At 43.4% G+C, this 18,684-nt stretch overlaps 1 protein-coding gene across 1 annotated transcript in view; it reads left to right on the forward strand.

Annotated features, from left to right (window-relative positions):
- Positions 1–18,684, forward strand: part of TENM4 (teneurin transmembrane protein 4) — a 374,463-nt gene that overhangs the window by 312,423 nt on the left and 43,356 nt on the right. Inside the window, 3 exon segments of the mRNA XM_074146667.1 lie at positions 4,592–4,824; positions 13,771–13,925; positions 17,701–18,578. Of these exon segments, the coding sequence (XP_074002768.1) occupies positions 4,592–4,824; positions 13,771–13,925; positions 17,701–18,578 (1,266 nt within the window).

Below are 18,684 nucleotides of genomic sequence, written 5' to 3' on the forward strand. Positions count from 1 at the left end.
AACCTTTGCTTAAAGCCTGTGCATCTATTATAGTATTACATAGAATCATAGAGTCGTTGAGGTTGGAAGGGACAGTTAAGATCATCCAAGTCCAACTATCAACCCAACACTGACAAAACCATCATTAAACCATGTCCCTCAGCACCACATCTGCCCAGCTTTCAAATACCTCCAGGGATGGTGACTCCACCACTTCCCTGGGCAGCCTCAAGTCCCAACACTTGGTAACCCTTTCAGTGAAGAATTTTTTCCTAATAGCCATCCTAAACCTCCCCTGGTGTAACTTGAGGCCATTTCCTCTTGTCCTATCACCTGTTACTTGGGAGAAAAGTAGCCCCCTGGCTACACCCTCCTTTCAGGGAGTTGTAGAGAGCAAGAAGGTCTCTCCTCAGCCTCCTTTTCTCCAGGCTGAACAACCCAGGTTCCCTCAGCTGCTCCTCAGAAGACTTGTGCCCCTCAGCAGCTTCATTGTTTTTCTCTGGACACGCTCCAGCACCTCAACATCTTGAACAATCCACACGAATGCCACCTGTCTGACTATTCACCCAACTTTTTATCACTTTCCTTCCTCATGCCTGTGTGGAAGGAGTCACATAAAGCATAAGCACTTTAAAATGGAGTTTGAATGTCTTTACATATCTGCAGAGCTCCCCAGATGGTGCTGGCACTATCCTGTCCAAATAATGAGAATGAAAAAAGGAAAGGGACAAGGCAGATGTATGGGAACTTTGGCCTTCAGAACTTCTGCCTATGAAACTGTCCTCATCCCCAGCGACTGCACCATCATGCCCACTAAAACCCACTGAAGTGCCTGTTCTCAGCTGGGGACCAGCCCACCCCATCCCTGCAACTTTGGTTGGTTGCTTCAGGGAGTTGCAGCACTCAGAGTTTCTTCTAAAACACCTTATCAGCAAAAGGAACTCTCGGAATGGGAAGTCAGCTCTTCACCCACAGCCCTTTTCTGGTGGTGGCAGTGTCAATGTGGGGGATAAATATTCTAAGACTACAAATACTGTAACTGATTAAGACCTCTGAATAGTAAAAAGTCCTGTCTTTTGTTTTGGTCCGTTATCTAACGAAGCAATGAGACAGGATGAAAGAAGCAAAAAATCTTCTCTGCCTTGCCCCAGGCAGATTTATTTCAGTTGCTGTTCAGTTCAGTCCAATTTGCCACTTGGATTTGCCTATCGATTGTGGCTTTAAATAAAAAGCAAAGCCTCAGTGTTCCTGGCTCCAGAGCTCATGCATTATCACAGACGAAGCGAAGCAGTTTGGGAACTTTTACATTACGAATGTGTGTTTCTTTAACATCTCTCATCCTGAAGTGCCTCAAAGCGTTAAACAAAAACTCCTGTGCATAATGCTGTGTGATTCCTAAGAGGGCAGAGCGTGACACCTTCCTGGTACAGGGGTGAAAACTGTTGGCAGAGGCCAACAAATTCAAGCTTGATCATTTTTTACAGTGTGTGTTTTGCCATCCTTGCTCCAAAGCATTCCGGGTTAAATACTCCATTGCCAGAGCCATCCCAGGGGCCCCTCCACCCACAAAAGCCCTCTGCATGGCGTGGTCCGTAGGAGACCATGGTAAGCCATGCCCTTAAAAATAAAAAGTCAAGCCAATAAAAATGAACCAGCACTTCCTATTGCTCACACCAAGCCATGCAGCAGAAAAGATGTAGTTTGTGTTGGGGCTGCCAACACCATTAATAATAATACATTTAGAAAAGTAATTGTATATCTTAGGAGAGTTTTGCTGTCGTCTCACCAGAGAAATCCAGAACAGCTTTTATGTGACCCAAAATTATTACCATACCACAGGCAGATTAATCAGCGTAAGTTTCTACCTTTACCTCTTCCAAAGCACGTTTGTTAGTAAAGATGTGTGTGCCTCTGTGGCATCCAGCTATGCAGAGTGGATTAGCTCGTCAGAGCTAATTTTTTAATGATTGTACACTTTGAAGTCACCCCTACTTTTTTGCGGCATCTATACTCAGGACCTCATTAATAAAATTAAACTGGGGTTACCAGCAGCTATTCAAAGTATTATCTTAATATGACAGTTTTTTACTTAGTCAGTAAATTTAGGTGGGAAGTACCATTCAGCTTTTCATAGAATCATAGAATGGTTCGGGTTGGAAGGGACCTTAAAGATCATCCAGTTCCAACCCCCTGCCGTGGGAAGGGACACCTCCCACCAGACCAGGTTGCTCAAAGCCCTGTCCAGCCTGGCCTTGAACACTTCCAGGGATGGGGCAGCCACAGCTTCTCTGGGCAGCCTGTTCCAGTGTCTCACCACCCTCACAGCAAAGAATTTCTTCCTAATATCTAATCTAAATCTCCCCTCTTCCAGTTTAAAACCATTCCCCCTTGTCCTATGGCTCCACTCCCTGATAAAGACTCCCTCCCCATCTCTCCTGTAGCCCCCTTTAGGTATTGGAAGGGGCTCTAAGGTCTCTCTTCTCGTGGATGAATGTTTTGCTTTTACCTGGTTCTCTGATCCACAGTTAAAAGAAACCTGCATTGGTTTCAGTGCCCAGTCTACACAGGAGCTGGGATTGTAAAATAGTTTAAAAGACGTCTCTCTTCCACAGAAGGTTGTAATCAATAATAAAATCCACCAGAGTGAGGTTATGAAATCCAAAAAAAAATCACAATGATAGTGCTGGGAGAGGGGGGAGGGAACCTCCAGTTCTGGTACCATTTATCTCCATCTTTGGGAAAGTCATTTGCCTTTGCCCATCTGCAAATGTCCCACTACAGGACTCTGAAAGCTCTCTGTGCTTTCCAGGCGGTGATGTTAAAGAATTCAAAGTGCTATTAAAAAAGTCCTCCTCTTGTCCACCTCCCATGCAAGACAGAAATTATGAACAGCTCAAAATCTGACTGACGTTCAGCTGGGCTTTGTTAGGACAGTCAGCAGAAAATGCAAGGCCCCTGATCAAAATGGATGGTGGATTCCCACAGGGAACTTCTTCCACCAGGGCTGAAGCCACTTGCTTAGTGTGAGTGACGTGCAGGTAAATGAAATAATACCCTCCCAGCCTGCTGTCACTGGGAAGTAATACAGATGGAGACTGAACTGTCAGGCTGGAGCTGTCTTGAAGGTCAGAGCATTTTATTTAGCAAGAATCAGTGTCATTTGTGGAGATGAAATCTGTTCAGACTTTAATAGGATAAATCACAAGGGATATTCCAGAATAAATCAGAAAGGTTTTTTCTTTCCCCCCAAAGTATTAAGTAATTTGAATGAAGAACCAACTTAGAGCTTTTTTAAGCAGAGAATAATTCAGTAGTTTTTATGTGTCTGAAGAGGGGTTAATTTTCCTAACATAAAGGTTGAAAGAGAGAGGAAATTTCTTATTATGAAGGATAGAGTCAACTGTGATCGACACTCAGGTTTCTAACCAGCTTCTCCTGGAACAATTCCACTAAGTGCAAAATTGTGAACTACGGCCTGTACGTTTATTATGAATTCTTGGGACCTGATGAGTTTGGACAGCTTGAAGGTGTTCTGGAGAAAAGCAGAGGCTTTTTCCTACTTGTTCTAATTGCTACTTAGCCTTTCTTAGAAGGAAGGAGACCTGTGTTCAGGCAGCAGGTGTTACAAGTTAAATCTGCTGGTTTCAGGCTTAGAAGGGATGCAGCTCAATACGCACTAGTAGTAAACACTTAATTTTAATAAAGAAGTTAATAAGTTCAGTATCTATAGATAGAATCCTTGAAAGACAATTTTTTTAAATTGTGTCTAAACTCATCTGGCTGTTTTTTCTGGCCAGTCCCATCAAAAGCTTTCCATAAAGTGGATGCTAGTTTATTCTTTTCTTCAGTCTTGCACTCATTTAGTGTTGTAGTCATGGAGCTAAAAACATTGTCTTTCTGTCTGCTTACCCCATTTTCTCAGCCTCCCTTTCTGGTTTTCGAGGAAGCAACGAGTGAATGGAGTTTAGCAGGGGACTGACATTCAAGTTCCTCAGCCCTTCTCCTAGTTCATGTTTTACTTGGGGCAAAATGTGACATCTCCAAAGACCGTTTTGTTTCTTTCTTCACTGAGGTCCAGCTGAATTCAGTGGCAGGACTTCCCCTAATCTCCACGAGAGCAGGACAGGACTCTAGGGTCTTTGCTGGAGTCAGCAAGAGCACCGGATAAGCCTTGATCTTCAAGAGCATATCTTCAAGTGCTTTTTACTTGGGAGTCTGGTTTGGGTTTACTATGCTTTCCCTTCACTTTCTGGCACGGCACTAACACCAGTTTCAGGTTAATGCCTATATTAAGTGGATTAAGCAAACTCAGGCACTGGGACTCAACCTGTAGTAGTTCCTGGCATGATTTTGGCTCAGGCCAGTGAGCCCTTTCCCTTGGTAAGTGCTCTCCATGCCAGAGAGGACGCCCGGCACAGCGATTGGGAACAGATATAGCTCCAGATCCTGTGCTGTAACACAGCCTGTACTAACATTGTCCAGTACAGCACTGCTTCACTTTCCCAGTCTGTCTGCCCTGTGCATTTTTATTCTCTAAAGTGCTTGCATTGCCTGTTGACTTAAGGAAACAAATCATCCAAATAAATAATAACATCATACCCTTGTTTTTCAGCCACAGCCCAGCTCATAAGTATTACTTGACCACAGATCCAATCACCGGCTCCATCTACCTCTCCGACACCAACAGCCGACGTATCTATAAAATCAAGTCAACCACGTCAGTGAAGGACATCGTGAAGAATTCGGAGGTCTTGGCTGGAACCGGGGATCAGTGCCTCCCGTTCGATGATACCCGCTGCGGAGATGGAGGCAAAGGCACTGATGCTACCCTTACAAATCCCAGGGGTGAGACTGCTTCTTCTCCGCAGGCTTTTTTAAAGGGGTCTTTTTCAAATGGGGCTTGTTTAGGCATGCTGGAGACTGCTCTCCTCTCCAATTCAGCAAATGCCCCCGGGTTTTGCAATCCTTCCCCAGTCAACCCACAAACACATCCTAAAGGTTTGCCTCTGGAAGTAAGAGGGTCTTTCTCACCCTCGGCCAGTCCTGGTTCTTCCTACCGAGGTGGCAGGGAGGAGTGTGAAACCAGAGGGATGCAGTGATGGGCACACCAAAGGGCAATAGAATTGCCCTTTGAACCCACCATTGCCCTTTAGAACCCACCAATTTTTATACCCACTTCACCACTCCTCCTCCTTACCAAATAACTGTGTTTGGTCCTTCCCAATCTGGACTGGATTCACTTACGCTCAGTTCACTGAGGCTTTCTTGGCATTAAAAAAATAAAAAAGCTCTATAAGCATTGCTGTATATACAAAATAGCAATAAAATCAGCATATAGCTCAGAGATAAGTAAATTGAGGTTTATATATTGACATTATATATCATGGCATCCAGCTTAAATCCTATAGGGGGATGGATACTAATTCGATATGGGAACGGTCTAATTCAGCACGACTTCACCTGGCTCCTGATGAGCTTACTTAATGTGATAAAAGCACAATCAAATCATAATAAAAGCACCACACAGCCTCCACGACTGTGAACTAAATTGTTCGAAACAGGTTTAGCCAAACATATGCAGTCCTGTGTGCAGCCAAGACTTCGGTCTGGCAGTCTCAAGGTAACAAGCTCTGCATATGGAGGATGTCGCTCCTCCCAGCTGTCCGCAGTTCCTCAGAAAAAAAACACACGGAGGGCGTAGAGATGATTCTAAGACACTTCTGGTGTACACACCTTCTGCGGTGTTTGTGGAGAGGGGCAAGAAGGACACCCATGCTTTTAGAAATGTGGCATTTTTGCCTGTTGTATGTCTTCTTGCCCAGTTGTTAGGATTGCGAGGAGCTATTTATAGGTTCTTGGCTTTGGCATCAATGTGCTGCAGGTTTCCTTTTTCCTTCCGTCTGGGAGTGGTGGCTCCCTCCTTCCTCACCACAGAAATTTCCAAGCCTGTCCCAGCTCTTTGTAAAGCAACCCTTCAGCAAAACCTGGGGATCCTCTCACAAGGTATTTCACAAAGAACAGGCAAGATGAAGACAGCTGAGCTCTTGTTTCTTTTCTTGGCTAGACTTCTCAGGAAGTTATTTTTCTTGACATAGAGAAGACATTACTGTTACTGAATCCAAGAAACCCAAACTGATTTAGCGACCTTTTGTGTCAGCTCTAGTTGTGATTTTTTTTTGTTACCTGTCGGCTAGTTGTTTCCTGACAGGATGCAGAAAAATATACCTTGGGAGACTTGCTTTTTGCCAAAAAGCACTGAAAGCCAAACTGCTGCCCTCATAATATTCACAGGGCCCAGCATTGTTTCCAAGCACTCCAGACTCCCATGAGGTGACCATTATATTGGGATAAAGCGTTGCCAGAGGCACAGATATAGAAAGGGACCAGCTACCTGTGGTCAGGTTGCAGTGTAGGGATTGTCTCACTGAAATGAGAGGGCTGAGTGAAAAGAAGATTAAGTGACTTGGGCAGAGAGATTCAGGCAGTCCAGCAGATGAGTCATGGGATCAGGGAATCCAGAAATCTGTAATCCAATTTTCTGCACCACTTTGATGTTCAACCAGTGCAAAAAAAAAAAAAAAAAAAAAACAAAACACAAACCCACAAGTTTTCTTGGACCTCTGTTCTCCCTTGTACAAGATAAGAGGAATATTATTCATTTCCCTACATGGGTGGATGTTGCAAGGTTTGGATAACTTATGTCTGCCTTGCTATGGGAAACAGAGCTCTGGAGTTCAAAGCTTTCAGCACTGAAATCCTTCTTGTTGGCAATTCAAGCTCTCGGGAGGCCGTTCTTCCACCTCAATCATATAACGGCAAAATGCCTGCATTCATTCCTCACAGCTCTGAAATTTCACAAAATAGAAGTAAATTGAGAGTGAAAGAGGAAATGACATGAAGCAAAATGGCAACAAGAAAATAATAATCCAGAAAGCCCACACTGGCAATGGAAAGTTCATAAGCAGTGTTCCCTGATCTGGTTCTAGCCTGAGTTCGCAAAGTCTGCTGAGACAATAGCTTTGGCAGGTGTGACTCACTTCCCGTCCACCTTGATAAATGATTAAGAGTGAAAACTCACACTGACAATGTAATGTCGGCATTGTTTCTACCTTCACAGTGGTTCATCCTAGCAGAAAAATCCAGCAAATGCTCTTCCTTCATGTGATTGAATTTCATAATAGCTCAAAATAAATACGATTTATTGTACAAGTAACCAGTAGTCCTCAGGTTACCCTCTGCTTCCCTGTCTTGGCAGGAGAATAAAGACTCATAAGTGAATGGTGAGAGGAAAGTAGAGAATGATTCTGTAGCTATAGAGATATCAGCTGGCCAGGGAAGAACTTGGGAAGTTCCGTTCTTCAAGAATCATCACTCTTCATGGGACTCTACTTTTTAAGGATGAAGCCATTATTCTGACTGAAGATAATTACTTCATACAAAGAACGGTTTCTGTATTTTAAGGACATCTTTGCACTTCTTCAAAAATTGTAAGGAAACAAGGGCTCACCTCCATGTTCATGATGTTTTAATTAGCTAATATTTGCAGCTTGCTGGAAAATACTGAGGGAATACACTCCTGACAGATGAAAAACAGTAATTCATAAAGACTGGAGAATCGGTCATGAGATGTCAGCGTATACTTTTGCATCTACCTTTAGCCTCTTGGACCAGTCAAGCATCTGGTCTAAGTAGATTTTTTGGCTCTCTTCTCAGTGGAAAGAAACTAGATGAACCACCCTGAAGGTGGTTCATTCTATGCCAATGCACGTGTCCAAGGTGGGATGAACTGTGTTCTGGGGGTGCTGATCTCCTCCTGAAGACAACAGCCTGAAGGATGAGGTCCCTTCCCCAGCTAACACCATTCAGAGTGGTTCTCCACTTTCTGAACAACAACCTTTTCCCCACAGTTTTGATCCCTTCTTCCAGTTCCTACCTCAACGCCATGAGGTTCAGAGTGGATAATTTCATAGAATCATAGAGCTATGGGGTGGTTTGTGTTAGAAGGGACCTTCAAAGGTCATCCAGACCGACCTCCCTGCCATGGGCAGTGACATTATCAACTAGATGAGGTTGCTTCAAGCCCCATCCAACCTGTCTTTTAACACTTCCAGTAATGGGACATCCACAGCCTCTCTGGGCAACTTGTTCCAGGGTCTCACCACTCCTGTCACAAGAAATTTCTGCCTTATAGCCAATCTAAATCTACCTTCTTATGGTGCAAAAACATTATCACTTGTCCTATCAATACATTTTTCTGAAGTATCTTCTGGACAGAGGTTCTTGTCTCTCTCCATTGAAGGAGAGAGAACTCCCTTTAGATGATCAGCTTAGACAAGACACGAGGAGGGATAAAACCTACCCCAGGAATTTCAGCCTTGCCCTGTCTTTGGCTTCTCTGATAAAGGTCAACCATAGAAACGCAGGCGAGGTGGATCAACAGATGCAAGAGTGGTGGCAGTTGGTTGGTCAAGCTATTTATCACAGCTATTAGAAACCAGTCTGATTCTCCAATTCATTTGCCACAGAGCACAGCAAAGCTTTCAGATGCTAATGAATTTCAATATATCCTTGCAAATTAAAGTGTTACCACTTTCTAATTATCATCTGCTAATAATGATCCTCTTCTACAAGCAATCTAAAGAAAAATTAAAACTCCAGCTTGTCAGAGCATTTGTTTTCATCTGAGTACTCACCAGTGGTTCTCCTCGGGAAAATGTTGTGGCAGAGAAATTACCAAGGAGCCTGCAATTAAGAGAGATTGCGGTGACAAGTCTGACACAATAGGAAGAAGAGACGTGGAAGGGAGGGGGCATCTCATTCATTTAGCACCACAAAAACAATGCAAAATGAAGTAATTAATTTGGGGACAGATTGCTTCCTTCACTGTGTCCTGCTGAATGTGTAAACAAAATCTCAGTTGTTCACTAAGTGTTCATGAGTTTGACAGAATTAAAAGAAGAAACTCACCCCTCCACAATCTGCTAACATTTTTATCATCGAATAATAATGCAAAGGCCACGTCAGGGAAGACCAGAGGCTGACTGAAAAAAATATCTTGTCTCTTATTGTGGCCAGAAAAGACACACAGGGAAAGGAGCAATGACAGAATGGCCTTTCCCTGCCAACACTCCAAATTCTAGTCATGGACATTCAGGACACTTTCTGAAGAGGTTGCAGGTGGACCTGACCTGTGCTTAGATGCCACCATCAATTTGTCTAGAAACCTTCTTGAACACTTAATTAACTCATAATTTCTGCAATTTTTTTTAGCCACAGCATGAAAAAGTGTGGTCTTTTTGGGACTGGATTGTTGGTTTTTCTTCTCTCTGTGCCTTTCCTAATCCATTCCTGTCTTTTATCTCCCTCCTTGACCACTGCTGAACACAAAGCTTATCTTTGCAGAAAACTTTGCACAGAAATTCCGAAATCTTTTTCTTGTGAGCTACTTTACAGCTTGTCATTGCATATGGATAGTTAGTCTTACTACTTCTCCTGTGAATTCCTCTGTACTTATTGACATTGATTTTCATCTGCCATTTTATCACTCAGTCATTCAGCATCCAGCCAGACAAGAAAGCTCCAAATTTGGATTCCTTTAGCACCTATTTTTTTTTACTTAAAAGAGTTTTTTCACCCCTCCTTTCTTTTTCCCCTAAGCAGAGCTACATGAGCAATACAATCCCTTTTAGCGGTTCGTCTTCTAGAACAAACCCACTGTGTCCCAGTAGCTATTTGCAGCGTAACATTGTGCCGTCACCTCCTCACGCTACCAGGTCCTGACATTTCGAGCAAATGTCACCACGTCACAACTTTTTATCAGCAGAAGTCAGTGGTGGGATGCACGTGGTGCTACAAGCCCTTGTTTCTTATGGGATCTCTGACTATCCAAGAGGCGCCAGCGCCATTTCATAACGTATGTATTTCATATCTCGGAGCTTAAAGTTTGGATCTGCAACGCTACCTGGGTAGTGGCAGCAGATGTTTTCTCTCAGTAACTGTGAGATTGAACTTCGAGCTGTATGCGGAAAATCTTTAATTCCCTTATGTTCCTATGGAAACATGAGAGGAGCTTTCTGCCAAGGCAAGCCAAGGCCTTTGGCTTTGCATGCGTAACATGTGAATTACCCATTTCTGTGCCCATTTGCAGGAACCAGCTCCCAGCGCTGGAACCGTGCCATCATCAGAAAGCAAACACAGAAAGGTCCAATCTAACCTCTACAATCTGCTGCAAAGAAACCGTGAGATGCTTCTTTCCCTCTCTGCAGAAGTCATCCGTCCAAAGACACTTTGTGGCAGAGCAGGGCTCCTTTTCCTAATTAGATTTGATTCCAAGGCAATCAGCTAAAGGCAGGAAGGGATTGGAGCAGTTGCTGTGTGAGGGGCATGTGCAAATGGGAATTTACGGCTTTGGCATGTGCAAATGGGAATTTAAGGCTTTGACAGACTGAAAACTCTGTTACCCTGCAGAACATCCAAGGAAATGCCAGGCAGTTGAGATTGCTTAGCCCCTGTGAAAGAGGGATAAGCAAGAGAAGTGCTCAGTGATAAGAACATACGCACATGCCATTGCCCTGGAGCAGGGTGATAAGTGGTAACTTTGCTATCCCGCTTTAACTCATTCGGGTGTGCAAGCTCTTTGTCTAAGCTGGAATGCGAAATAAAGTTGTGCTCTATCAACTGATCAGAGCTGGCTCGAGAGCTAAAGTACCTACAGGTTATTATTACTGTAACTGGTTAATCAGACCAGCCATCAGACCTCAGCACTGAGCACCGTGAGCGACTGTCACCACACACTGCTGATAACTCCAATCCAATACATATGGAACTAGCTAAGAGAAAACATTCTGCCTCATTTAAAATCACATTATCCAGCCTGCCACCCTTCACTGGCTTTTGGCCTGTCACACAGACTAATGGACAGGCGCCCTGCAAAATACTCGTTGTGAACCTAGGAGTGGGTGAGAGCCTCTTGTGTTTGACAAAAGCCAATTAAGATCAACTAAACCTTCTGTTGTGCGTCTTCCAAAAAAGCGTGTCTACCAACCAGATTGCTTAAAGACCTCAACTGTATTCCTGGTTGTCAAGCAAACACCAACAAACGTTAAAGAACTTGCCATTCGGTGGGTAAAATTAATTAGAGGAGCGGTAACCTTCACGAGCAGATGCCAGTGACAGGTGATAATATCCTGGATGACCCATTGAAGGTTGTGCCACCAACTGAGGCAAAATGCTGACAGATCTCACGGCAGATAAAGACAACTTCCTGAAGGCCATGGATGCCAGTGGCATATTGATGCTTATACCGCCTGATCCCTCCACAGGCTTTTGACAAAGTCCTGATGTGTTTATATTGTGTAGTGAGAGTCAACAGCCACCACTGCTGTGGCTTCTTCGGTAGCATCCAGATGTGCAACAGGTACCTGCCGCTCCTCCTCAAGGCCTTTGTTTCGTGGTCCTGCAAAGATCGGTCCTGTCTTGGCATGAATTAAACACAGGTATCGGAATGTAGGACTAGAAGCAATCTTTTGGGTCATTTAGTTCTGTCATCCATTATCTCAGCAATCCTGTCATATAATCCCCTCCAAAATTAATGAACTTCATCTTAAAAGCAGCAATTAATTTTTTTCCTCATTGCCCTAGAGGCTGTTCTGAAACCTCACTGCTCTGATGGTCAAATACCCAATCCAGGTCAAAATGATGTCCTTCAAAGAGGGAGATGCTGCGAAGAACTGAGGAAAATGCTGGTTTTACCTCCCAGCAAAAATACACCGCTCCCATTCAACTCAGTGAGCTGAAACACCAGTTCCCTGACTCCTAATTGACTTTGAATCAACAATTTGCAACCCTGCCTGAATCCCTTCCTTTGCCTTGGAATGGAGGTAGAGGAAGAACAGAGAAGTTTGTTCTTTCTCTCAAACAATGACTTAGTCCTGAGGTTTTCCTGCCATGACTTGCAGGCTGGATTATCTTCTGTGGATTTCTGTACTGCCAAATATGATATGTTTTTCCACGTATCCTCCACCTCCGTGTCTTCCAGCCTGTGCAAGAGTTACAGTGCTGGCTGGAGGCCATGATTTTAATTGCCAAAGCAATCAGGGGATTAGTCCCTGCTATGTGAAAGCCTAAAATTTTTGATCTGCGAACTGCCGCATCTGTACTTCACAGCATCGCTCACAGTGGATGAAGAGTGAGGGTAAATGTTTCAAACAAGGGGATCTGGCTGTAAAACAGCGTTTTGGAGAAACAGAAGATCTGATCACTTCTCGGAAACATTCTCAAAGCTTTCTATCTGAAACAGATTTTCCATCATTTCTGTCACCGTGATGACAGCCAAAAAAAACATTGTTGTGAGGATTCATCTCACTCATTTAATGTCTACAACATAAATGTTTCCTTTGGAGATACTTGCTGTAGTCTCTTTTTATAGTCAACGGGAAGGAAAAGGTGTTTCTAGAACGATTCATGTAATCTCTCATGGATATCTGCTTTAGGGCGATATGAATTGCACCCTAGAAGCAGGTATTTCTCTCTGCTGATTGGAAGAGCTCCAGATACTTGCTTGGATGAGCGATGAGATGTCTGCTTTTTGCCAAGTGATTGCTACTCTGCTAGCGAAAGAAACCAAACAGGAAGATCCTGATATTCATAAATTCATATATTCCAAGCAGAATTTTGCATAGAAAAAGGGAGTTACAGGCTTCTACATTCTTTTACTGTTCCTTTACATTCTTTTAGTGTCTTTAAGACACTCAAATATTATGCTGAGCGGCATTCCGCCACCGTAGGGTAGATGAGATGGATGACTCTATTAGTATCTGTGGAGTTATTTTTAATTTATATTAGCATAAAAGAGAGGTGAATGGGGCCCTTAGCTTCTTATTCCTGCCTTAGTCATGGACTTTCTCTGTGACCTTGTGAAAATTGCTTTATCTGTTATTTTCCCGATCTGTAAAATTAGGATGATCACCCTCACAGACTGCTATGAGGTCTAATTAGTAAGTGTAAAGCACTATGGAATCCTCTGATGGAGGATGCAGAATGTAGCCAGCCTGGGATAAGGAGGATTAAAGGAGGTTGTGCTAACGTAACAAATACTTGAGAAACGATGCTTGGGGGGAAGTGAAATGGAACATATCTGCAGGTGAGGAAACAGGAATCAGGAGTCTGGAACTGCTGTCATCAGACCTCAAATCCACTGACAGGAGTATGTCTACAAAGGAGGTTTGGACAACGAAATGAATCACCTCACAGAGCTCAGAAACAGGTGAAATACTATAGATTAGTAGGATTATCCTAGGGAAAACCCTTCCACGTTTATCTGCCTGGAATTTGATTGATCTGATGGATCTTTCACAGCCTTTTTTAATCACCATTTCTGAAATATTCACCAGGGTAACAATTTCATGTGCGTGGATTAATATTCATACCATGAGCCATAACACCATGTCTCTGAACATGCAGGACATTTAGTTATTAGGAAACCTTTTTCCTTTCAGCAGTTCACCAAATGCCATGCCCTTTTCCAGAAGCGAGCAGGGATTTCTAAATTCCACCTTGTGCCAGTTGGAAGTGCCTTCCGTGGGATGGTGCCAGTTCAGAGCTCCTGATAAGCAGGACTTCCGCGTGTCCAACTCTCATCTCATCCCTATTGAATGCCATGAAATATATTGCACCCAATCAAACCATCCATCTTACTCTTGTATGAGCGTCAAACCAGACATTGTCTTCCATTTGCCTCATAACTGTCAGGTTGATGTTCCTTTCTGACTGTCTGGCTTTTTCCTTCCCCAGGTATCACTGTGGACAAGTTTGGGCTCATTTACTTTGTGGATGGCACTATGATCAGGCGGATTGATCAGAATGGGATCATCTCAACTGTGTTGGGTTCCAACGATCTGACATCTGCTCGGCCTCTCAGCTGTGACTCCGTCATGGACATTTCTCAGGTAAGACAATGTTTTGGTTGGGTTTCTACAGAATAGAAGCCTATGTCTTCACTTTGTCTGCACGTCTGTGTGCCTCCCCAGGTTTGATAAAGCAGTAAGGGCTCAAAGAGAATTAAATCTCTATGTATTCTGTGGTATGAAAATGACTGGGTCAAAAAGCAAGATCCTATAAAGAATGAAGGAAAGACCTAACTGACCTTACTCAGAGATCTCTGGGGAGGGAGATGTTAAAGATTTTCCAGCCACAGAAGAGATTTCTTTCAGAGCTCCCCATCAGCTGGGAGACACAGATTCCTGGGAAGGCAGGTTTCATTAGGCTCATTTCTTAAAAAAACTAGTTGCTTTAAACTAAAAAGGCCAGAGAGCAGTACTCTTTTTAGTAGGGCTATATGCCATGCCCTGTTATAACAACTTAGCTAAACATGGGGTTTTTTGCTTTGCTTCCCCCCCATCCTAATTTGGCCCTGCACAATTTTAGACCTGAATCAAATTAACGTCGAGGAAATACTGATTGGAGGCTGTGGTGCCAAAATTAGCAACAGCAGGAAAACACGAATCTTGAATTGCATCAGATTGCAAATTGGTTGCAGCTACCATCATGCTGAGCTTTTAAGTCCTGCTGCTTAAAGGTGGAGAGAGGGGAGAAAAAAAAAAAAAGAGGGAGAAAAAGGAAATCTCAGTTTGATGATTGCTTTACTTCTGGTTGGCACAGAAGAGAAACCTGTTACAGCCCAGCACTTGATTTTGCAGGGCACTGGCCAACCTGTGAAATCGTGCCAGTGTAGAGATAGTGTCCTTTAAAACCTTTTTGCCACTTGTTGTTTGCCTGGCTCCAGGAATGTTGCCCTTCCCCTGTGAAAGTATAGATCATAGCTGGAGGGCTAAGTACTGTTATTCAGCCACAATAGATGTCAATGGGGTTTCCTTCTTGTAACTACCTAGATAATTTCCGTGCTCCCATATGGAATCTGTTCTTCTTGTTTTTCCCTCTAATTTGAAAAGATTATTCTTGCTTCTTTGCAACTGGTTCCCACTGTCCTCAATTTATGAACAAGCTGAAATTATGAGTTTAAAAGCTCTCATGCCTCCTATAGCAAATTTTGCTGGTTAAAGGCCATCTTGCAGTATGTTTCTCATCTTACAGGGATAGGTTTTTTCTTTATCTGAATTTCAGGGGCAATTTCAAGACCATTGTGGATTCAGGCTTTAAAAATTATTTTCTTGCAGGTTATGTGGCTTCTATGTGTACCAATGCCATATTTAAACACTTCTGAGATGAGCTAAAATGTATCAGCTGAAGACTCTTTCTTTCCCTTCATAAAATGACAGAATCCATTTTTAGATTATCCTGTACTGTGATGAGCAGATTAAGAACTACTGTTCTGGACAAACGCACCAAAGACAAGTTTAATTTAAAAAATAAGAAAAAAATAACAACCCAAACTAGGCAAAAAAAAATTCCAAAAACCAGCTTTGGAAGTAGCTTTTCATCATTTACAGTGGCTAGAAGGGTCTTTTCTGTCAGGTCCCTGAGGCTCCCTGGGACATGAGGACATGAAATATTTAGCTGCCGATGTTGACAAGGAATGTTTTTTAAGAAATTGAAAATTCCCTTGTCAGTTCAGAATAAACTTCGCTCTTGATGCTAACTCAAGGCTGCGGAGCTTAAAGACCACTGGAAGGGATGGAGTCATGCATTATTAAAGAGAAAACCACAGGCAATAATGTTTTACTACAGGAAGGGTTAAAATAGGCCAGGAGCTGAGAAAAGGAAAGAAATTTTGCAAACAGGGAAGCAGACTAGGCAGGGCTCAGCACACTGCTAAGCCATGAAAATTAAGTTTCACAAGCCCAGCCATTAGAAGGCACAATAAACTAAATACCTTGCATCTGATGTTCTTTAAAAAAAGAAGTTGAAAAGGGACTTAAACATGAATAGAAGCATCAAAAGTAAAGCACGGCTGTGGAAGAGATGTTCAGCTACAGGCTTTAAAAACAGGAATCTCCTGTGTGTCTCTAGAGCTTTCCTGGTCTTTTCTTGTTCTTGGTTTTAAATAAAACCACAGTGAGAGATGGTTTGCTGGACTTGAGCCTCCTATAAGGTTGCCGCCTTATAGATGCAAAATACCTCCCCCCCCAAGCTTAGCCACCTCAGACAAATGAGAAGAAGCAGCAACTGAGATGACAGATGGTGGGAGAGGAAGGTTTAAAACAAAGAAACAGGGAGATCCTGCAATTGCACAGCCTTGAGTGTGCCCAGATCCTGGAGCTCTCAGTCACAGCATATCATGCATTTGGGTACAGAGGAAAAAAATACATGGGTGCGGGGAGAATGGCACAAAGTGAAAAGCTTCTCAGTTAACTACTAGATATCAAGTTCATCCGCTCTAACTTAGAGTTGCCTGGCTGACTGAAAGGGAGTTTACAACCCGAATAGCTATTCTTTGTAATTAGTTGAAAATCTATTTAAAAGCCTGGCTGGAGGTGACCAAGAGCATTCTTCACAGTTGCTCATTTCCAATCACCCTTCACAGTTCTACCATGGGGAAGTTGCACCATTCGGAAAACATCTAAGTATTGGTTGGTTCCCAACAGCACAACATTGACTTTTTTTTTTTTATATATAAACCTGAAGTAAAATAAAATAATGAAAAAAATGCACACCTTATGGTTCTTTATAGAGAAAAAATAAACTATCCGCAATTCTGTTGGTAAACGTTTCTTAAGCTTGGCAACTAAAAGAGCAGACTCGCTTGAAAAGACAGTGTATTGCAGAAGTAGAGCTAGAAACAGAGACCTTCCAGTGCTCTGGAATATGTGAAATATATGTGAAAACCACTGTGAAGGCACAAGTATTTTATTCCATGAATTGAAATTGCCTGGATTTCTTGTGAATTGCTCTTTTGCATTTTTGCAGAGTCAAGCAGAAAATAGGTGGTTATAACTTAGACATACACACATGCTGCCACAGCTGCCAGTTTTGTGTCTATCCCTCCTTGTAATTTACCCAGAGGAGCTGGGCCACTTGTCTGGAAAATCCTTTAGTGAAAGGATCATTGTTTTCTTTGACTGATTTCACAGCACTTCACACAACAAAATTCCCAGTCCCGGGAACCAAGTCCAGGCTCTATCGATTGACAGAGCATAGTACAGTTTAGAGAGGGGAAATCCCACTTGAATCTTTGGGTCTTGTTGTTTACTCCTGCGTTCCCTAAGCACTCATGCCCCTTCCCACAGCCCCTGACACCTCACACCAAGGTGGAGAAACACAGAGAAGCCGTGGAGCAAAAACTGAGGAGGATCTGATTGAGGGTGCCAGAGCCCTGGAACAGGCTTCCTGGAGAGGTTGTAGAGTCTCCTTGTCTGGAGATTTTCAAAACCCACCTGGATACGTTCTTGTCCAACCTCCTCTAAGTGAACCTGCTTTGGCAGAGGGGTTGGACTAGATGATTTCCAAAGGTCCCTTCCAACCCATACTGCTCTATGATTCTGGGATCTACCTCTGCCCATCACCCTGCTCCCACCACTGCTGCAATGCAGAGTGTGGTTGTCCACATGCATCCCCCTCATGTGACAGGGATCTAAGCCCCCTCACTCACACCAGAGTTGTGTCCTCTATGAGACCTCTATCAAGCAGTAACAATTAGCTGTGTTTCTTTTACCCTTTCTCCCTTTAATCCATGTTGAAACATCCTCATTGCAATTGATTTATAGCGATCAGGCAGTGAACAAAGGTCTTGCTATAATAATTTCCTTGTGTTGTTTTACCATTAAGGTTCGTCTAGAATGGCCCACGGATCTGGCAGTCAATCCGATGGATAATTCGCTGTATGTGCTCGACAATAACGTTGTGTTACAGATATCTGAGAACCACCAAGTGCGCATCGTGGCAGGGAGGCCCATGCATTGCCAGGTGCCGGGCATGGATCACTTTCTCCTTAGCAAGGTGGCAATCCACGCCACCCTGGAGTCTGCTACCGCCCTGGCCGTCTCGCATAATGGGGTCCTGTATATTGCTGAGACCGATGAGAAAAAGATCAACCGCATCAGGCAGGTCACCACCAACGGAGAGATTTCTCTCGTTGCTGGGGCACCAAGCAGCTGTGACTGCAAGAACGATGCCAACTGTGACTGCTTCTCGGGGGACGATGGCTACGCCAAGGATGCCAAACTCAACGCGCCGTCCTCCCTTGCAGTGTGTGCAGATGGGGAGCTGTATGTCGCTGATCTTGGAAATATCCGAATCCGCTTTATTCGGAAAAACAAACCATTCCTCAACACACAGAATCTGTATGAGTTGTCCTCACCCATAGACCAGGAGCTCTACTTGTTTGACACCAGTGGTAAACACCTTTACACTCAGAGCCTTACCACTGGAGATTATCTTTACAATTTTACTTATTCTGGAGATGGGGATATAACCCTCATCACTGACAATAATGGCAACTTAGTCAATATCCGAAGAGATTCCACGGGGATGCCCCTCTGGCTGGTGGTTCCCGATGGCCAAGTCTACTGGGTGACAATTGGTACCAACAGTGCACTGAAGAGCGTAACAACACAGGGGCATGAAGTGGCCATGATGACATACCACGGCAACTCTGGTCTCCTCGCCACCAAAAGCAATGAAAATGGTTGGACAACATTTTATGAGTAAGTATATTATGAAAATTGTGCTGCTGACTCCATGCTGTGTTCTCCGAACCATGCAGAATTGATAGAACTTAATTCCCTGAACAGAATTATTGTCCAAATAAAA

The sequence above is a fragment of the Numenius arquata genome, chromosome 1, assembly GCF_964106895.1.
Source record: "Numenius arquata chromosome 1, bNumArq3.hap1.1, whole genome shotgun sequence".
Lineage (NCBI taxonomy): Eukaryota > Metazoa > Chordata > Aves > Charadriiformes > Scolopacidae > Numenius > Numenius arquata.